The sequence below is a fragment of the Sphaerodactylus townsendi genome, linkage group LG08 (genome assembly GCF_021028975.2).
Source record: "Sphaerodactylus townsendi isolate TG3544 linkage group LG08, MPM_Stown_v2.3, whole genome shotgun sequence".
Lineage (NCBI taxonomy): Eukaryota > Metazoa > Chordata > Lepidosauria > Squamata > Sphaerodactylidae > Sphaerodactylus > Sphaerodactylus townsendi.
This window is the reverse complement of record NC_059432.1, coordinates 97,694,739-97,717,226: the sequence shown is the minus strand read 5'-3', so window position 1 is coordinate 97,717,226 and position 22,488 is coordinate 97,694,739. Positions and strand designations below refer to the sequence as shown.

The window sequence follows — 22,488 nt, the reverse complement described above, 5'->3', positions numbered from 1 at the left end:
ATCCTGTGGATCCATTCTGCTAACTGCAGTAAGAGGGATCTCCTGCTGACACATGAGTGTTTTTGGCTGGAGAGAATCATCCTTATTAGCAGAAGGAATCGATGGAATCCAACACTCTCTTGCTAAGATATTACTGAGGGTTGTAGTGTATTGGCTGACAATGGGAGCCCCCACTGGCAAGCCCCCAGTTCTTATGAGGAATTCTGTGTGACCAGAAAGCTTGCATACACTTAAAATGGGTAATTCTCTGCCTGTTAGTTTTACATCTCTTTTTCTTGCACGTGCAAGCTTCAGAGCTAACTGCTGTCCAGACTGTGATGTGTGCCTGTCAAAGGTTTTAGTTCACTAGGTGGGTTTATCAGCTGGCTTACCTCTTTCACCCTTTGCTCTGCTCGTATTTAAACAGCCATGCAAAGGAAGGTAAACGCTGGGGAGGGCTTGGTTTTTCATTAACATTCATGTTGACTTTTGCTAATTTCATTCTGCCCTCCAGGAGGCCAAAGAAGATCCCCCCCAACCTCTCTGACTGTCTGTGATCAACTGCCCCTCCTCTAGCTCCAGAGGGGTTATAAACTTCATCCGAAGGAATATGCCTGCTCAATTCTCTTGAGGAACAAGCGAAGTGTGGCATAAGGAAGACTTTTGGTGCACGTCTTCTTTCCAGCCAGTGGCTTTGGGGTTTTTGGATCTCCTCATCACTGTGAGGAAGGATGGGGAAGAAACCTAAAATACACGAGAAAAAGGTAAGGCTGAGCCTAAGATACTGCCAACTTTGTGTCTAATACTGGCATTAAGTGTGAAGTCTCAAGGAATTAACCTCTATATGACTAGTGGACTGGGGTGGCTGGCCTGGAGAATGCGCTAATGCACAGTAGAAATGTTTGGTATAGTGAGAAGTTTCAATTTTTCGCCTCCAAAGGTGGGACCAGTGCAGTGGTGGGATCCAAAAATTTTAATAACAGGTTCCAATGGTGGTGGGATTCAAACTGGTTGGATCCCACCTCTGGACCAGTGGCATAGGAGAGATAAGGTCACAGATTTTCACAGAGATAGTGTGGTATGGTGGTTAAGAGTGATGGACTCCGATCTGGAAAACCAGGTTTGATTCCCCACTCCTCCACATGAGTAGCAGACTCTAATACGGTGAAATGGATTTGTGTCCCTGCTCCTACACATGGAGCCTGCTGGGTGACCTTGGGCTAGTCACAGTTCTTCAGAACTCTCTCAGCCCCACTTACCTCACAAGGTGTTTGTTGTGGGGAGGAGGAGGAAAAGGAGCTTGTAAAGCACTTTGAGTCTCCTGACAGGAGAGAAAGCTGGGGTGTAAATCCAAAATCATCATCATCTTCTTTCCTGTGCATGTGATTTTTGTTTGCATTTTACTTGGTGTAACAAAATGGAAATTTGATGCATTCAATGGTGCTTTGGATAATGTCATTATGTTTGAAACCAGAGTAGCAAAATAACGGATGAAAACACGCAGATTAAGGTGTAGTCCAGTGTAGCCCCATTACCCTGTTTCCCCGAATATAAGACATCCCCGGAAAATAAGACGTAGTAGACGTTTTGCTGAAGTGCGAAATATAAGGCATCCCCCCAAAGTAAGACGTAGCAAAGGTTTTGTTTGGAAGCCTGCCTGACGAACAGAATACAGAAATGTAAGACATCCCCTGAAAATAAGACATAGCGCATCTTTGGGAGCAAAAATTAATATAAGACACTGTCTTATATTCGGGGAAACACGGTAGATTTAGACTAAAGCCCAGATCTACACTCATTCATTCCGATTTGAGCCAAATCTCACTGATTTCAGTCAGATTTGGAGCCAAATGAGCCATTGCATGAGAACTCTTTTGACAGGACATCCCAGTATTTTATTTCTGTTAAAGCAGTGAAGGGGATTTCACATCTGATAACACCAATAGTGCTGGGGCAGGCGTGGGGTGGGGGTGGAGTTGAACGCTTTACTCTAAACATACAGTCCCTATCTCAATCACGTATCCAAAACCAGTGTGGTCTAGTGGTTAGACAGTCAGTCTTGGTTCAAATCCCTATTCTGCTATTGAAGCTTGTCGGGTGCCCTTAGGTCACATCCTAACCCAGTGGTGGTGAACCTATGGCACAGGTGCCAGAGGTGGCACTCAGAGCCCTTTCTGTGGTCACTCGTGCACAGAGTTCGTCATGTGGGGGGACGGAAAATCACCTCCCCCTCCCCACACACACATCTAGGCTGACCTGGGCACGATCTTTTACCTGGGAGTAAGCTTGGTTGCTGGCAATGGGGCTTGCTTCTGAGTAAACCCTCCCAGGGTCATGATTCACCCATTCGAAGTGTTGCATGGTTGCTTCACCAAGCTTACTCCCGAGTAACGCGAGCCTCAGAGCCAACTGTTTTTTCTAAACTAAAACCTCAGTATTCCGGTTAAATTGCCGTGTTCGCACTTTGCGATAAATAAGTGGGTTTTGGGTTGCAATTTGGGCACTCGGTCTCGAAAAGGTTCGCCATCACTGCCCTAACCTATCCCACAGGACTGTTGTGAGGTAAAATGGAGAAGACGACAGAACTACGTATGCCACCTCAGGGGTGGTGGTGGTTAAATGTACTAAATATATCATAAAACACCTACTCAAAATCATTGTCTCACAGAAGAACAATTGCGACTCTTTTCTTCCACCCTGTGCAGCTAACAGTGTATTTCGATGGCAATTCAATTAAGTGTCACTATCCTCAGGAAATAATCCCCTGCTACCTCAGCACTGAGACTCTGAACTTCCAAGTCATCTCAAAAACATTGGGCAGCAGGGTAGTGCATTTGCAGAGAAATATGTTGCTTGCTCCTTAAGGCCGGCTCGTATAGTTGGTCTGCTTTTCCTCTTCTGATCCTCCTCACCTATAAAAGGGGGCAAAACATAGCATACAAACTAGGCAATTAGAGATATGACCAGTAATCATTCCTGAGGTTATGGCAGCTGAGAAAATTGCCTTTCTGATAACAAGAATTGCTACTATATTTCTGTGACTGCAAAGTGCAATCTTAACAAATAGGGTCGAAAACGGCATTTCAGAGGTCAAGGATACTCTGTGGCACTTACAACGCTCTTGTGCAAACGGGCTTGATTCCTCCATGGGTTGAGCTGCTTATTTATTTATTTGTTTGTTTGTTTGTTTGTTTATATACTGCCCCTTCCCCTGAGGGCTTCATGTGTTGAAGCAAATGGTGTTGTCCTTGAGACTGGCGAAACTTTGTATTCGGTGCTGATGTACCGGCTTCCACAGGCAGGCTCTGGATTAGGTAGCACATTGGCCCCTTCCGCACATACAGAATAATGCACTTTCAATCAACTTTCACAATTGTTTGCAAGTGGATTTTGCTATTCTGCACAGTAAAATCCAGCTGCAAAGTGGATTGAGAGTGGATTGAAAGTGCACAATTCTGCATGTGTAGAAGGGATACCGGCCCAGGAAGTTTCCATGGTAGAGTAAGAATTAAAACCTATTTTTTCCAGACCTGAGTGCATCCACTATACCACACGGATGCAAAATTCCTGCCAAAGCCTAGAGAGTCATACACATTTAAAGTCATCCATCCTATGCACAGGGTTGGATCCGCCCACTTATTCCCTTCCACTTCCTCCAATTTCAAAATATTTCCTCCATGATTCTTTAGCTGAAGGGAATTACTGACTCCAAGGAATAATGAACTTTCAGAATAATGAACTTTGCAGAATAATGAACTTTCAATCCACTTTCACAATTGTTTGCAAGTGGATTGTGCTACTCTGCACAGTAACACCCAACTGCAAAGTGCATTGAATGTGGATTGGAAGTGCATTATTCTGCATGTGTGGAAGGGGCCCAACCCAGATCACTTCAGAAAGCTGATTTTTGTTGTTGTTGTTGTTATTGCATTGAAAAGTGTGTCTGCCTATTTGTATATGTAGGATGCTGCATAGAGGAAATAGTTTTTCAGAAGTTTTTCAGGCAAAGGGCTGCGTCTGCCCAGTGTTGTGTTTTAGGCTATTGTTAGTACCTCGTGGCAATCAATTATCACTAGATTTTTCCACGTGGATGAGAAAATTCCAATTGAGATGGGGAATAACGGCTATAGAACAACAATAGCAATTATAGAAAAATCCAACTAGATATGGATGCAGCCAAAATTATTTGGGCACAGAGATGAACCTATCTATGAAGTTTTTCATACTTTGTGGGATGTTTAGGATGTTCTTCCTTTTAGATGTTCTCTTCAGCATGGCGTAGTGGTTAAGAGAGGTGGACTCTAATCTGGAGAACTGGGTTTGATTCCCCTCTCCTGCAAGTGAAGTCTGCTGAGTGACCTTGGGTTAGTCACAGTTCTCTCAGAATTCTTTCAGCCCCATCTACATCACAAGGTGGCCATTGTGGGGATGAGAAAATAAGGAGTTTGTAAGCTGCTTTGAGACTCCTTACAAGAGAGAAAGTTGTGATATCAATCCAAACTCTTCTTTCTCCTCTCATTGGCTGTGTAAAACTTTGCCCAGATTTATAGCTGGATCATTAACAAGGAAAACTTCCCATAGTAGTAGTCAGTGTACAATGTCGCCTTCAAGCTGTATTGCTGGTCAGCTACCTTGGAATGTACTTCAAGACTCACCCCTTCTCGGAGGCCCCTTCCGCACATGCAAAATAATGCGTTTTCAAACCACTTTCACAACTGTTTGCAAGTGGATTTTGCCATTCCGCACAGCTTCAAAGAGCACTGAAAGCAGTTTGAAAGTGCATTATTCTGCATGTGCGGAATGAGCCAGAGTGGGAGTGAATGCAAATGAGTCTGCCAAAATTTAAGCCCTAGAAAAAGAGAAAAGAGCATAGCCCTGTAAATTTTTGTTGGCTTCCAAAATCCAAAAAAGCCACGTAATATTGGGACCAACAGAAATAACAGAAAACAGTGTGCTAGCTTTCCAGTTCTCCGAAACCCTTCATCAGACTTCATGTTTTTTTTCAAAAGAGGGAGACATTTTTCAGCTCACGAATTTTTTAAAAAAAGTTTTTGTATCCCGTAGGATATTTGTCAGGATGCTTAGCCAACTTTAACTGGCACAGAGTGTGACTAGACACTATTAAATTGCACACTTATGCTGTTTGATAGTTTCCTGCTTATATTCTGTAATCTGCTTGGATTCTCAGCAAGAAAGGGAGGTGATAAATGAGGCAAATCAATCAGTCAATAATATTTTCAATGGCATGCAGGGAAGAGGGTAGCATGCCATTGAAAATACAAAAAAAAGATGGCTAACTCCCTTTTGTGATGACTTGCAGTGCTTCTGTATAGCAACAGGTTTGGGGACAGGGTATTCTGGGTGCAGATAAGGTGAAGTTGTTATGAGTCTAGATATGCCTGTGTGTTTGCATCTACACTCTTCTAAGGCCCCTTCTGCACATGCAGAATAATGCACTTTCAATCCACTTTCACAATTGTTTGCAAGTGGACTTTGCTGCTCCACACAGTAAAATCCAGCTGCAAAGTGCATTGAAAGTGGATTGAAAATGCATTATTCTGCATGTGCGGAAGGGGCCTCAACAGTGGAGCAACTGGGATTTTTGTAAATGAATCAATTACTGTATGTGTGTAAACTGCTGTCAAATCACAGCTGATCTATGGCGACCCCTAGGGATTTCAAGGCAAGAGACTAACAGGTGTGGTTTTCCATTGCCTTCCTCTGTATAGCCACCTGCATTTCCCTGGTGATCCCCCACTGAAGAACTTTTAATTGTGCAAAAGCTTTTTTTTTTATGCAAACCCCGATGGGATGGAAAGGCGGCATAAAAATGTTTTACATCAGTAAATAAATAATACAAAGACATCCCATCAGCCTCAACTGCTCTCTCAAGGAACTGGAGAACTTGAAAGCAGAGATGGCTCTGACTTCTTTGTCTCCAATTTCTGTTCCATTTTGAATCTATCTGGTGGTGGACAGTGACGTCAAGTCACAGTCGACTTATGGTGACCCCGTAGGGTTTTCAAGGCAAGAGATGTTCAGAGGTGGTGTGCCACTGCCCATCTCTGCGTAGCAAACCTGGATGGTCTCCGATGCAAATATTGACCAGGACCGACCCTGCTTAGCTTCCAAGATCTAACAAATTCAGACTAGCCTGGACAGTCTAGAGCAGGGGTAGCCACGCTATGGTGCTCCAGATGTTCATGAACTTCAATTCCCATCAGCCCCCAATTGGCCATGCTGGCAGGGGCTGATGGGAATTGTAGTTCATGAACATCTGGAGCACCATAGCTTGGCCACTCCTGCTCTAGAGCATTTTAATCCCACCTTTCCTGTGAGGCAACAAGCATGATTCTTTCCCCCTTATTTTATACTCACAACAATCCTATGTTGGCTAGGCGGGAGCAGATAACTGACCCCAGGGGATCTAGTGAGCTTCATGGTAGATGTGGGATTTGAACCCAGTTCTCCAGATCCTAGTCTGATACTCTAAGGTCCCTTCTGCACATGCAGAATAATACACTTTCAATACACTTTCAATGCACTTTGCAGCTGGATTTTACTGTGCAGAATAGCAAAATCCACTTGCAAACCATTGTGAAAGTGGATTGAAAGTGCATTATTCTGTTTGTGCAGAAGGGGCCTAAGTAATACAACCAAGTGGTCCCTTTTGGGCATCTGCTGACTTCAGAGGACTTAGAAGAGTGGAACTTTCGTTCAGAATGGCATTGCTGGTCCTGTTTCCAAAGCAGACTCAGTGTATTAAGACTCCTGTATGTTTGGCTTTTCATTTCTAAATTTTGTATAGTGTACTGTCCATGCACAGTTTATTTAATTCATAAATAACATAATAACACTGTTGCGGTTTTTCCCAGCTGTGTGGTCTGGTCTGGTAATTTTTGCTCCTAACTCTTCGCCTGCATCTGTGACTGGCATCTTTCAGAGGCATGTCATAGTAAGATGTGTCACTGAGAGAAACACGTCTAACCATGACTGGCCTCTGAAGATAATAAGAAAGGCAAAAGGGTACATAGTCCAACAAACAATCATAAACAACACACCAAAGTCTGTATAGGCACAAAATTACTACACCTTAATTATAGCAAATGCAACAGTTGTGGAATAGAAGTTACATACAGTATTGAAACACAAAGTAACGTGATACAAAGGACTCTAATGCAGAAACATTATGTCTTAAAGGTTCATACAATGATGTGAACAAATGCAAAGGGATGTAAACAAATGCAAAACCACTCCAAAAACAGTCCACAGGAGAGTCACGAAAACACTGATTCAGCACTGATCAGAAAGGACGTGACGGGGACGCTAGTGATCCATTTTGCAAAACAGGTCCACTTTGTCAAACTTTTCTCACGAAGTAAACAGGTTGCTTAGAAGACGATTTTTCACAACATACAGAAACATATATTAGAACAGCACTACTGCATGTTTGAGAATACAAAATTATACTTTGTCTTGTCCCAACATTGCTGCAGAAAGAATGTCCCCGCACCGCCCCCGCACTGGCGCCTGCCCAGTGCAAGACGCCCCGCTGCTCCCTGGGCGCTACGCCACTGGACAGCATTAGCAAAGGCATTTCTGAAAAGCCCGAGCAAATCCCCAACATATAACCTTTACAGCACCCCGCTCCCCCAAGCCCAACGGCACTATTCTACAAAGCAAAGCAAAGGAACAGTTTCACACTTGATAAAGGAAGGTGCTTCCTGTCTGCAAGGCCGTGCAGCTCAGCCAGCGATAGCTGGACACCTGCCGAGAAGAAAGGCCCTCTAGAACTCCTCCCATCCGCGCAATTCTGGATGCTAGGCTTCAGTCTGACAGTTAGGACAATCTAATGGGCATCACAGACCGATTGAATCAGCATGGCAAAGCAACTGGGTGAAGGCTGATAAATACAATTTAACAATGTGAAGAATATAAATTTGCTCATTTGAGGTTACTGTTCTACGCTAGTGCAATAAACCACTTAAACCAGTGCCTCTATTTTGTATCTCATTATAAACCAAAACATAACATAATTAAGTTTCACAAGGTCAGCCAACCAATTAAACTGTGATTTTCAGTTTATGATGTGATTTTCAGTTTATTACCTTAGATTCTTCACGTTACTGTATTTCATTTATCAGCCTTCACACAGTTGTTTTGCTATGCCGATCTCACCTGCAGGTTGGATACCTCACTTCTTTATGTGAAATTAAAAGTTTTTTGCCACCTGCCATCAGCTGTATTAATTTCCTTCACAAGAGCCTTCTCCAACTAGAACACCCAAGAGGGCCAGAGAGGGCAAGGGGGGGGGGGTTGCACCCCCTCCTATATCCCAAGATTTCAAGCATGCCTCTTCATTAACCCACAGACTCCCCTACAAAAAAAAAGACTGTTCTTTTGAAGAATGTTATGCCAGAAAAACATAGTTTTCCTATAATAAATTATCAACAGAACATAGCTTCAAGCAGCCTTTAATACCCAGTACTATAGCGCATTTACATGGACATGCGCTACACAGAGGATGCCCCTGTTTCTCACTCCGACATCAACTTTCAGAGAGTTAGAAAGATCTGAACCCTCCAGATTAACAATAGGTTGCATTCTTCCATTGGCAGAAGAAAGATTTTGGCCAATTCCCTTCTCCTATTGCTGATCTCTGTATTGTGGCTAGTGTTATTCCTAGGCTAGGGAATCCCATGAACTCAAATACAACGGGCCACTTTTGGATGGGACAGCAGGAAAGTTCTATTCTGGGGAGGGGAGGAGCAGATTGTTGAGTCCAACACTACACTACCAATTCACTTTTCTTCTTTTTAACCTTCTGAGCATCCAGAGGCAGGATTCTGAACGGGCAGCAAATAATTTTGAAAACCAACCAATTCACAATGTAGGTTTATATTGCTCTGATACCAGTGCATGAACAAGCTGCATTCACTTGCGTGCAACTATTTGTAAGAAAGAGTCAGCACGTATCACTGGCATAATGCCCATTGGGCAAGGTGGGCAGCTGCCCAGGGCATCACCTTGTGGGGGGCATCAAAATGCTGGGTTCGTTTTTGGGTATTTTTAGTGGTTTTCCATTTCCACCAAAATTTCAGCGTATCACCAGGAGACTGTCCTTATGATACCCCCCAAGTTTAGTGAGGTTTGGGTCAGGGATTCCAAAGTTATGGACTCCCAAAGGGGGTGCTCCTATCCCCCATTGTTTCCAATGGGAGCTAATAGGAGATGAGGGCTACAGTTTTGAGGGTCCATAACTTTGGCCCCCCCTGAACCAAACTGCACCAAACCTGGGGGTATCATTAGGGAAGTCTCCAAAGTTATGGACCCTCAAAAGGGTAGCCCCCATGTCCTTAGCAAAGAATGGGGGATGGGGCACCCCCTTTGAGGGTACATAACTTTGAACCCCCTAAACCAAACTGCACCAAACTTTGGGGGTACCATAAGGACAGTTTCCAGATGATACCCTGAAATTGTGGTGCCGATACATCCACAAATGTGCCCCCTGTAGGCACCAATGTCCTGGTGCAAAAAAAATTTGGTCGTGGTGGAGTGGCCGCCCATGGGGGGCGCATCCAACTCAGGTTTTGCCCAGAGCTACAGTTTGCCCAGGGCTGCCTCATTACGCCCCTGGCACGTATCCACTTTACAAATGAAAACATTGACCAGCACCTGAATAAAAATGGGATTTCAATCACACATCCAGCTGTACATGTGTGGCATGTAACAGGGGAATTACTCAATGCCTGTAGAAAAATGTCCCCTGTAATCTATTCTCTGTTAACTTGTGAAGAGGGCTAATGATTAAAGTGTACCTGAGCACTGGGAAAAATGCTTCCTATTGTTATCCTGATGATCTGAAAGGGCTTCTGAGCAGAGGCGTAAAATCTGAGGTCCCCCCGTATCTATCTATCTATCTATCTATCTATCTATCTATCTATCTATCTATCTATCTATCTATCTATCTATCTATCTATCTATCATCTACCTATCTATCTATCTACCTATCTACCTATCTACCTACCTACCTACCTACCTACCTACCTACCTACCTACCTACCTACCTATCTATCTATCTATCTATCTATCTATCTATCTATCTATCTATCTATCTATCTATCTATCTATCTATCTATCTATCTATCTATCTATCTATCTATCTATCTATCTATCTATCTATCTATCTATCTATCTATCTATCTATCTATCTATCTATCTATCTATCTATCTATCAATTAGATTTCTATACTGCCCCATCCCCAAAGGGCTCCAGGCTGTGTACAACATAAGATACATACAATGCTGAATAAAGGAGCAGATCATACAAAAACACAGTAAACAAATAACATAAGCTCCATCCAGTTAATAATCAGTAAAACTTACTAAAACTCCATATAAAACAGCGGTTAATACAATCAAATAAGAGGCGTCCAGAAGACCCACATTTAAAACCTTCCCCCAAAAGGAGGAACGGCGGGCCCCTCAATATGAGGGTTACCCTGATGTAAAACAGCGCATAGAGCAGAGAGGGGGCACCGCATCAGCGGCTGGACACTCCAAAGGCCCGGTGGAACAACACAGTCTTACAGGCCCTGCGGAATTCACCAAGATGGGTGGCCTCCCTCCCCCACACAACCAAACAACTTTTTTTGTATCAGGTCTTGAAGTCAGTGTATGGACCTGGGGAGAAGGAGGAGAGTGTGAGGAGTGATTTTCCGCCTCCCCCATATGACTAAATAACCACACCCTGGGGACATTTGATCCCAAATGTCCCTCTGGGCGGTACGCCCCTGCTTTTGAGGCAAAGAGAGATGAATGAGGGGCTTCTCGATGTGATCTGTCTTAGGGACGCTCAGTGCTGAGTAGAATATTCCAGATGAACCCGGGTTGATGTCCAAGGATTGTATTTACTGACTTGGCTCCCCCTCCACAGTGGCCGTTACAAACTTTGGGCACAAAGCGAAAGCAGTTGTTCTTCACAGTCCAAATTCATTGAAATACCTACATGAGATTTTCAGGGGGGAAAAGATAAATTGAACTTCAACAAAACCACAAGAGCAATAGTATTTTTAAAAAACAATATGGCAGGCACTGTATGGGCAGGAGGTGATACCTCTTGCATACTTCATGAGCTGATAGTTTTGGGAATTTTAGATTGTCAGCTTGGCAGGTGAGCTCTGTTTTAATTTTGGGCACCTACATCACCATCCTAAGCAGTGTTATGCCTTCCTAAGTCCCTTGCAGCAGTGGTGTAGGACGTTAAGGAGCAGCAGTGGCGCAGGACGTTAAGAGCTCGTGTATCTAATCTGGAGGAACCGGGTTTGATTCCCAGCTCTGCCACTTGAGTGGTGGAGGCTTGTCTGGGGAATTCAGATTAGCCTGTACACTCCCACACATGCCAGCTGGGTGACCTTGGGCTAGTCACAGCTTCTCGGAGCTCTCTCAGCCCCACCTACCTCACAGGGTGTTTGTTGTGAGGAGGGAAGGGCAAGGAGATTGTAAGCCCCTTTAAGTCTCCTTCAGGAAAGAAAGGGGAGATATAAATCCAAACTCTTCTTCTTGCCTCCGACAAATTTATGACTCAGTTCAAGATGGCACTGCTATTCATATTAAGCATTTTGTGAATATATCAATAAGGCCAGACTACGCCACCAGATCTCTTTTAAATGTACTTTTCCTGAAACTCTGACATTTCAACTCCCTCTGGGCTCCCGTCCCTTTAAGGTTTCCAAGGCAGCCAGAAACAAACACTGGCATAAAGTAGACATTCTAGAGTCATAGACAGATGGCAGCAGAAGAGATGTGAAAGAAAACCATGAATCGAGTGGCCCCCGAAAACGAAGAGGCGGAGGTAATAACAGAGAGGGAACAACAGGAATTTGACAGCTGTGGCCAGGAAACACCAAATATTATCTTATACCTGTACTCAGCATTCCCACAGAGAGACAAAAGCCAAAAAGATGGTGCCACCTACCAGTCGGTGTTATGGAGAACTTGAGCTCAAGTATAGTTGAGGCATGGCCCGTTTTATTTTGGGAATCGGTATTCTGCCCTTTCCTTCATAGTAGATCTCCAAAGTGACGAGAGATTTAAAAGCTTAGCAATGTTTAAAAAAATTGAAATTAAAAAATAACCAGCAGATTAGAAAAAGATTCGTCCAGTATCTAAACTAATCAGATCAACAAAGCAAGTGGGAGATAGGGCCAAAGCAACAGACCTTCTGGAAAAAGACTGTGTTTACTTCCCAACAAAGAGAGGTCAAAACCAGCTCTGTTGCCAGCACATTTATACCGTAACATCAATGTAACTGCAGGCAAAACCCTTTCAAAACCCATAGAACCACACTGACCTAGATGGGCCAGTCTAGGCCAATTTCACCAGATCTCAGAAGCTAAGCAGGTATTTGGATGGGAAAACACCACGGAAGTCCACGGCTGCTGCCCAGAAGCATCCAATGGCAAATCATCTCTGGACATCTTAGGCCTTAAAACTTCTACAGGGTTGCCATAACTCGGCAACAACTTGACGACACTTTCCACCACCACTCATAGTACCACAGGCAGTGAGACAACACGAAGAAGGGCCTCTGACAATGGTCTCCAAGACCAGTTACAGTGGTGGCGAACCTTTGGCACTCCAGATTCATTAACTACAATTCCCATCAGCCCCTGCCAGCATGGCCAATTGGTCATGATGGCAGGGACTGATGGGAACTGTAGTCCATAACATCTGGAGTGCCAAAGGTTCGCCACCACGGAGTTACAGATTCATTAACTGAATTAGCAACCTCTTGGTGGGGTCTGAAGATCTCCTGGAATGCCGACTGATCACCCAATTACAGGGATCAATTCCACCGGGGAAAATGGTTGCTCTGAAGGGTGGAAGCCACAGCATTTAACTCCACTGAGGTCCCTCCCCTCTTCAGACCCTACCTACCCCACCCCCAAATCTCCAAGAATGTCCTAACCTGGAGTTGGCAATCCTAAGGAGGTTCTTCAAACATTCTGGTTCTAGTATGTTGTGGCCTCAAAAGGTCAAAGCGACTCTTGGAACTCAGCTGGCCTCTGAAAAAAACCAGAAATCAGAGTAAATGGTATGAATTTCAAATTGCTGGTTGGATCCAGTGAATCAAGAATGGAACTTTCTAAAAATTCACTTAATTTATGCCCCCCTTTTCTCCCCTGTGGAGACCCGAAACAGCTTACATCATTCTCCTTGCTTCTATTTTACCCTCACAACTACCTTGTAATACAGGTGAGGATGAGAATGTGTGACTGGCCCCAGGTCACCAAGTGACCTTCCGCAGCAGGGGATGATTTGAACCTGGGTCTCCCAGAGACTAGTCTAACGCTCTAACCACTGCACCATGCTGAATCTCTTCTGCTTCTTCCTTTCCATCGCATCCCTCTGAACACATTAACAGTTGCTCCTGAGGGTCAGGTGAAACATAGTGCAACACGAGTGGAGGAGGGCACAGCCAGAGGCGGAACGAGGAGAAACTGTACCCGGGGTGCGTGCGTACCCTGTGCCCCTGCCGCAGCTCTGGCCACCCCTGGAACGCCCCCTCCATGCCCCCGCCACAGTCTGGCCACGCCTCTGCTGCTGCTCTGCCTGGGGCGTTGCACCCCCCTTCCCGTTGGCACTACGCCACTGGGCACAGCTGATGCAGTTCCTTTGAGCCTGGCTGCAGTGACTCCCAGCATCTGCTTCTGCCACCATGAACAAGTCTGGAATGTCTTGTGGCCTCACGTACCACCACCACAGCTGATTCAGACCAATTCCCAGTGCCTGTTGCAGCTGCAGCTGGGCCCATAGCAGCTCCTAGCATCCTGTACCACTGCAGCTGGGCCTGGAGAGGCTCCCAGAATTTGTTGCTGTAGAAGAATGTGCAGACAATGCTTTTTTTATTTTGGAGGTAATTTAAACCTTCCTATGTATAAGATTTTAGATTTTTCTGCAGATCTGGGAAGGTCCCCCCAAATTAGCAGGAAAATCTGCTTTGTGTCTGAATGGCCCCACTGCGTAGATTTAAATATCCAAAGAGAGGGCCGTATGTCACAATTAGATATGTAGGTGGTGCTGGTTACCTAGCTGGAAGCAAAAGATGGAGAATTTTATTCTGTCTTGTAAAGCAAGACCATGAGCTGAATGTGGTACAGACCATGAATTGTTCGTATCAACCCCATATCTGCCCTGCCCTGTTAAAAACCCATTAAGCCAAACACAAATCAACAGCTGGATAGGATAGCCCTGTTAGGTACTTTGCAACTTTCTGGGGACAACGAGAAGTTCATTGAACTTAGTGGGCTGTATCCAATCTGGTGCATTGTGACGTGTGCAAGTAGTGAATCTAATGCTCAGATCAGGGAGACTAAGGGCCTTTCCCCACTTACCTTAAGCCCTGCGCTACTCTCCTCAAGTAGCGCGGGGTCCCCTGGCACTCCCCACGACAGGGGCAGCGACAGCGCAGCTGCCCCGACGCTGCCACTGTCCCGCCCCCCCCAGTGCGCGGCATCCAGCTGGCATAAAGTAGACATTCTAGAGTCATAGACAGATGGCTGGAGAAACAGCGCCTTTTGATGACCTCGCGCAGAGCGCGGGGTCGTGGGGATGCCCGGGCGCGTTCCAGGGATGCCACACACTGAGAGCAGCGCGCAGCATAGGGGGGATCCTGGTGAGTGGGGAAACGCCCTTAGACTTGGCAAACCAAAATCTCACATATTTTGTACATCGCTGTGCAAAACAAGTGACCACTCCTTTGTTGGTATCCTATCTTGAGGGGGTTCATTCAGATAACCCTTCATGGTTTTTCAAGGGACTCAGAGCAAACGGATGAAATAAGTGTTTTTCAGTTCTCTTTGGTCAATAGATCTGCTCAATCTGACGACAGCACAGAATATTAACTCCTTCTCTTCCCTTTCCTAGCATCTCACGTGCTCCTTGATGCTTGCTGTCTTCACTGCTGTCTTGGCATTCTTCCAATTTGGGTACTGCATTAGCGTTATCAATGCTCCCCAAAAGGCAAGTAAATGCGATTTTATTTACTGGGTTTGATCCTATAACACCCTTCATCCAGGACTTCTTTCAACAAAGGCATTTTTCCATAAGAAGTATTTTCCCATCAGGAAAAAAATCATTCTTCACTGAAGGAATCTTTTCCCCCTTAAAGGGTACAAGTAGGCCTAAATAGGCTTACTTTGAAGTAGGTCCCATTTTATTCAGCGGGGCTTGCCTCCAGGAAAGTTTTCTCAGGATTGCAAGTATAGGATTCACCCTACTGCTTTTATATTGGCCACGCATGGCCCTTGGTCCTTTGGTAAGGTGACCAGATGGTCACCTTTGTAAACCAGGACAGACAGATGGATGGGTAGGCGGCCGGCCGCGGGCACATGCGCACACGGCTTCAGGAGCATGGCCTTCTGGGGCGCTCCCGCTTCCCACCCTGTCACAGGGTGAGAAACAGGAGCACCCCAGAAGGCAGTGCTCCTGTGGCTGTGTGCACGGGAGGCTGCCACACTGCCTTGCGCCCCAGAAGGCAGTGCAGCAGCCTTCCAAAAATCGGGACACTTGAAAAAACCTGCAGGACGCGGGACAAATTGTTTTAAGGCGGGACTGTCCCGCCAAAAGCGGGACGTCTGGTCAGCCTATCCTTTGGCCTCCTTTGACATGCCGAGGCCCAGGCAGTGGTGGTTTTCAAATAATTTAACAACTGGTTCTGGTGGTGGGATTCAAATAATTTAACAACTGGTTGTTTATAAGCACCATTTTAACAACTGGTTCTACTGAAGTGGTGCGAACCGACTAAATCCCACCACTGGGCACAGGTATATCTGCCAAGTTTTCGCCAAAATGCAAAGCCTAGACATGGAATGTGACTGAAACAAAGATGTATTTGGAAGTTCATGCTTTGTATACGTACATCTATTCAAGAGCTATTCAAGACTGTCTGCCAATCACTGAGTACCTAGTTGACTGCAAACTTGGGTTTGCTTCTGTCTCAGGTGTGTAACATCCTCCCCAGTATTTCAAAGGGAAAGAAAGCTCTGCGGGTCATTTGGGGCTCATGAAGAGGCTGATACATGTTTGTCCCCAATAGATCATTGAGCTCCACTATGCAAAAGTACTGGGCATTTCAGTTGACGATGCCGTAATAACAACCCACAATGCAACCAACGCGACAAGTGCTCCACCTCCAGATGTTGGCAAAGATCCCAGAATTACTATGTTTTGGTCCATGTCTGTGGCTGCATTTGCTGTTGGTGGAATGATTTCTTCCTTTGCTGTTGGCTGGATTGGAGACAAAATGGGAAGGTGAGAAAAATCAATCTTTGCATGTATTTTTTAAAAAAATCATTAAAAAACCCTTTAAGGGTTGGATCCCAACTTCAATGTCTACCTACAGAATGCTGTCCCGGGTGGACAGTGGACTCCAGTGAGAAACGAGTGGGAAGGAGAAATGGTGGGAATTGCCAGTTCAGTTTGAATCAGTCCTAATCTCTAATGCCAGTTGGGAATCATAATTGCTATGCTAAGCTATGCTAGACTAGGAAAGGCTAATTGCTCACTGGGATATGCAATAATTATCGTTAACGTTAATTAAGCACCTGCCACAACCAGGCACTGTACAGAATTATCATGAGAAGCCAATTAATTTATTGGCATTTGAATCAAAACCAAGTAGTCATGTTGGTTGCTTGTAATAAAATTCACAGGATTGGTGCAACATTTGGATCAGCCATGACTCCCAATGCAGAATGTGAGCTTCGGAGTAACACAAAACACCCCCTCATCTGGCATTCAAAGATGAAACTACATTTTACAAGCGACATAGCATTGGCAACCAAAAATGACATCGATGTATCAAGTTGTGCGTCTGAAGTTTTATATATATATATATAAATCATATTGTTTTATATATATATATATATATATCATATTGTGATGTCATCGCACAGTGGGTTTGTCCTTAACTACCAGCCATAGCCAATCAAGTGGAGCAGGGAAACTTGCAATTGAATGATGTCACAGAAGTGGGCCAATGAATATTGTATGTTACTGAAGGGGAATAAGAGAATCAATATGGGAATGCTGCCTTTGACAGCAAACTAGGAGTTTATAGAGTGGATAAAAGAGATACATTAAAAAGATACACTTCTCTGTTTCCCATAATATTAGAACTCAGGGACTCCTCAATTAAATGGCTGTAGTTTAGGACAAAGAGAAGTAAATTTCCCTTCACACACCAACACTACATCAGCTGCTAGTTCAGGTTGCTCTGAAAATGGATTCAGCATTATCAAAGATGACTAGGGCATCAATGACTATTGTCCAGATAAGTTAAATGGAGCATTCATGTTTACAAGCCAAATCTCTGTGGACCAGAGCAGATAATCCCTGTCTCTGAATGTGATGGGTTTTCCGGGCTGTGTGGCCGTGGTCTGGTGGAGCTTGTTCCTGACGTTTTGCCTGCATTTGTGGCTGGCATCTTCAGAGGTGCATCACAGAGGGAAGTCTGTTACACACTATGTCTAGTGAGAAGGGAATGTTTCCCCAAGTGGGGAACCAATCAGTAAGTGTTTGGGTGGAACTTGCTATACAAAAGTGTGATTGATAGTATAGTATTGCAGGTGGGGGTTTTCAGTCCAGTTTCAGTTCACATTTTCATGCCCTGCAGCAGCAGCAGTATTGGTCATTGCAAATCCTTTGTTTGGGTCCATGAACTTAGCATGCCCTTGGCCTTTGCTTCAGGTGTTTTTAAGTACTAGTAGCCAAGCTTTGTTAATTCTCAGAGTCTCTTCTTTCTTGTTGAAGTTGCATTGGTGTTTGTGAATTTCAATGGTCTCCCTGTGCAGTCTGAATTGTCCAGAATTTCAGTGTTTTCCAATAAAATGTTACGTCCAGTTTTGTTTAAGACATGTTCTGCAACTGCAGATTTTTTAGGATGGTTAAGCCGACAGTGTCTTTTGTGCTCCTTAATATGAGTCTGAATTCTGCGTTTTGTGGTTCCTATGTAGACCTTTCCACAGCTGCAGGGTTTGCAATAGACTCCTGCAGAAGTGAGCGGGTCTCTCTTGTCCTTTACTGAGTGTAGAATCTGTTGTATTTTCCTGGTAGATTTGAAGACGGTTTGTAGGTTGTGTTTTTTCATCAGTTTCCCTTTTTGATCTGTGATTCCCTTGATGTATGGTAGAAATATTTTTTCCTGTGGTGGGCTGTTTCTCCTCAGTCCTCTGGGTTTTTCTTCATCTTAAAGCTCTTCTGATTTCTGTAGTGGAGTAGCCATTAGCCTGCAGAGCCCAGACTAGATGATTGATTTCATCAGGGAGAAGGTGAGGTTCACAAATTCGTTTTGCATGATCTGTCAGGGTTTTGATTATACCCCTTTTCTGTTGTGGATGGTGGTTGGAGTTTTTATGTAGATACCAGGTCTCTGTGTATTGGTTTTCTGTACACTGTGTGGCCCAGTTGATGGTTGGGTCTGCGGAAAACTAAGACATCTAAAAAAGGCAGTTTTCCTTCTTTTTCAGCCTCCGTGGTAAATTGGATGTTTGGGTGGATGCTGTTAAGGTGGTCCAGAAAATTCAGCAGTTCCTTATCGCCATGGCTCCAGATTGTAAAAGTGTCATCCACAAATCAGAACCAAGTTGTGGGCTTCCTGGGTGCTGTTTTGAGGGCTTGTTTCTCAAAATGTTCCATGTAAAAATTGGCTATCACCGGGCTGAGGGGGCTTCCCATGGCTACCCCACCTTTCTGCTCATAGTAATCATTGTCCCATTGGAAGTAGCTAGTTGTTAGGCAGTGTTGAAACAAAGCTGTGATGTCATCTGGAAAAATCAGGCAGATGAGTGCGAGTGTGTCTTTCACTGGAACTTTGGTGAACAGGGAGACAACATCGAAGCTGATAAGGAGCAGCAGTGGCGTAGGAGGTTAAGAGCTCGTGTATCTAATCTGGAGGAACCGGGTTTGATTCCCAGCTCTGCCGCCTGAGCTGTGGAGGCTTATCTGGGGAATTCAGATTAGCCTGTACACTCCCACACACGCCAGCTGGGTGACCTTGGGCTAGTCACAGCTTGTCGGAGCTCTCTCAGCCCCACCTACCTCACAGGGTGTTTGTTGTGAGGGGGGAAGGGCAAAAAGATTGTAAGCCCCTTTGAGTCTCCTGCAGGAGAGAAAGGGGGGATATAAATCCAAACTCTTCTTCAAACTCTTCTTCTATTGCTAGGGTTGAGATGGAGACTGCCAATTTTTTCAATGAAGTGGGCTGAGTCTTTAACATATTGTGTTGTGTGTCCAATGTGGCTTTGTAACTGTGGAGTCAAAAATTTTGCCAGTTCATATATGAGGGAAGCAATCGCACTCACAATAGGTCTGAGTAGAATGGAGTCCTTGTGGATTTTTGGGAGTCCATATAACCAGGGTGGAGTCGTTGGTGTGTGTCTGGTTGAATGGAGTTGTTGGCGTATGTCTGGTTGAATGGAGAAGTTCTTAATCAATGTGGTGGTTTGGCAAGTGATTTTCTTGACTGGGTCTTTCAGTTTTTTGTATGTTGTGGGATCCAGGAATTCTCTGATTTTTTCTTTATATTGTCCAGTCTTCATGATTACTGTGGCACTTCCCTTGTCAGCTGGAAATATGATGATTTCTGGATCTGAGCTGAGATTCTTAATGTCATTTCTTTCCTTTCGTGTAATGTTGCTGGAGGGAAGTTTTGCTTTTTGTAATATCCTTGCTGTTTCTCCTCTTAGTTCCTCTGCTTCCTCTTCTGGAAGATACGACTGATTCTACATTAGCAATGATGTCTTCCATGGGAACTCTGGTGGGAGTAACAGCAAAATTGCCTCCCTTGACCAGGATGGATGTTTTGTCACTAAATTTGCCATTCAGTCAAATTTTTAGAATAATATCTATGTATCTTCAAAGAGTATTCTGGATAGCTTTTTGTCAGAGTAGTGGGGAGAGCATTATGTTCTGAGTTTTGAGGGAGATAAAAATGTCCCATTTTCTGGTAATCAACATTATGTTATGTTGCCATCCTAACACAGATTTACAGTCTTTTAAGCCCACAATGGATTTTTAAATTTTTCCAACTTTTTTGGAAGTACCCTAACTACTTTAAACCTCCCTCCGTAAATAGTGACATCATAAACCTTGCCTGTCATCAAAACGAGATGTTTAATACTAGGGCAACTAATGAAGTTGATGGATGGTAGATACAGGGCAAAGGAAATATTCTTTTATAAAATGAATGATTAAAATGTGGAATTTTGCTGCCAGAGGATGTAATGATGGCCACCGATGTAGATAGCTTTGAAGGGGGATTAGACAGTTTTATTTATTTAATTTGTACCCTACCCTCCTCCCGAATGGGGACCCAAAGTGGTTCATATCATTAACTTTGCCTTCATTGTGTCCTTTGCCTTCATTTTGTCCTTTGAACGACCCTATTAGATAAGTTAGACTCAGAGATTCAGGGAGGAGAAGTCCATGGTGACTACCAGGCATGGTGACTGAAGAGAACCTCCAGGTTCACAGGATGTAAACCCCTGATTTCCATGCTAGTAGGCAACATCCGGGAAGACCTTAGCCTCTATGCTAGGGGGTGGCCAACCTATGGTGCTCCAGATATTCATGGACTACAATTCCCATCAGCCTCTGCCAGCATGGCCGATTGGCCTGCTCTATGCCCTCTTGTTGAACCTCTCAGGAACTGGTGGTTCCACTATGTGAGTCAGGATGCTGGACTAGATGGACTGCTGGTCTGATCCAGCAGGGCTCTTCTTAGGGCGATTCCGCACATGAGTAAAATAGGTTTGACCCAGTTCCCTGAGAAGGGTACTGACCTAGGCCGAAGCCATTGTTGTTCCCCACTGCAACCAGCTTGATCCCAGCTCGGAGGGCGGAATCATCCTGTGCCTCTTCGCCGCTCCGTTCCGATTGGCTACTGTTCTACGGCCATGTTCCGTCTATCCCCACACACGTTATAAAAAAAACTGCCACAGGAATGGAGGGACGAAGGTGGCGTTTTTTGATTGGCCAGCTGTACGCATGCCCGAAACACTCAGCTGTGATTGGCTGAATGGGGGACTCCTGGCACCAGAGATTCCGCACTTTACTGGAATCGAGCTGAGTTCGAGCGTGGTTCCCTGGAAAAGTAGTAGTTCCCAACTGGAGTCGGAAATTTGACAGTTACACGGGGCGAAGCTGGTACAAAACCACGTCGATCCCAGTGGTTGTGCGGAGCACTTCGGTCGAACGCAGCTGGAACTTAGGTCAATAATGCAAGTGCGGAATCGACCTTAATGTTCTGATGTTGAATTAACTTCCCTTCTTTATTACAGAATCAGGGCCCTGCAACTACTGAACATCGTCTCACTCACTGGGAATCTCTTTATGGGTGTGGCAAAGATGGGCCCCTCACACATCCTTGTCATTATAGGACGATTAATCACAGGACTGTACAGCGGTAAGTAAATACCAAAGGCTTAGCAGATAGCCTCTCCCTTGGTCCCTGAGAGATTTTGCTGGCAGCTTGGAAAAGAAATCAGCAATTCACAAAGAAAGAACTACAACGAGAGAAAAAGATTCAAGTCAAACAAAAATTGAACAGAAAGAGGCTTTCCTGTTGATTCCTCTCTAAGGCAGTACTGGCTGTCAGGGCCAGAGCGAGGAGTAACTGCACCCAGGGTACGTGTGTGCCCTGCACCCCTGCCACACCCTGCCCATCCCAGAACGCCTCTACCACCTCCCACCCCTTGGCACTACGCCACTGCTAGCTATATTCAACAGCTTTTGTCGCTGTGGGAAGGTCTTTTCTATTGGCAGAGGACATTTTTTTGCAATTCCTCTTTCCCGCCACAAGATTCCCTTATGGTGTCTGTGATGAAGATCCCCTGAATCCCAGGAGCAGGATTTGGGAGAGATCAGCAGGCTGTAGTGATACAGGAAATGTGGGGGTTAGCCACTTCCTTTGGAAAACAGTCTACTATGTCGCCATTGAAGCTCTTGTGCTAAGAAATAGGTTTGCCCCCATGGTCGTGCCAAAGAGCCACTATAAGTGGCAGAGTTAGGGATGCCTGGCAATGTGACATCACTTCTGGTGAAAACATCTGTCTTGGAATGGTTGGAAATTGTATAGGGAAACCCCTATATGGAAACTATGGTTTATTATGCACTACTTGTCTGCCCTGCAGTGAGTGTACATTCCCTTCAGGGCAAAGTTTCCCTTAACAACAGGTTTTGCTCTGTCCTGAAGTCAAGATGCTGCAAATACAGCAAGTCCTGTGGTTTCTAAGAGTGGGCAAAGTCCGGATGCAGGAAACATGAAGCCAGGCAGCATCCATTTGCCCTGCTTCATCTTTTCTACTTGTCTATGCTTCCCCCACCTACTCATGACTAATTCTGTTCACTCCCCAGAAAGCATTTCTGGAAGAGCAGGATTTTTTTTTCTTTCAATTTTAACACCAATGTTCTATGGCAGGGGCAATAAAACACTGAAAAGTCCTAAAA

The 22,488-nt window shown here is 44.7% G+C and overlaps 1 protein-coding gene across 1 annotated transcript in view; it reads left to right on the top strand.

Moving 5' to 3' along the window:
- Positions 1-627: 627 nt before the first annotated feature.
- Positions 628-22,488, top strand: part of SLC2A2 (solute carrier family 2 member 2) — a 38,536-nt gene continuing 16,675 nt past the window's right edge. Inside the window, exons 1-4 of the mRNA XM_048506055.1 lie at positions 628-743; positions 14,908-15,003; positions 16,079-16,293; positions 21,321-21,445. Of these exons, the coding sequence (XP_048362012.1) occupies positions 711-743; positions 14,908-15,003; positions 16,079-16,293; positions 21,321-21,445 (469 nt within the window). The 5' untranslated portion in view covers positions 628-710. The remainder of the gene's footprint in view (positions 744-14,907; positions 15,004-16,078; positions 16,294-21,320; positions 21,446-22,488) is intronic.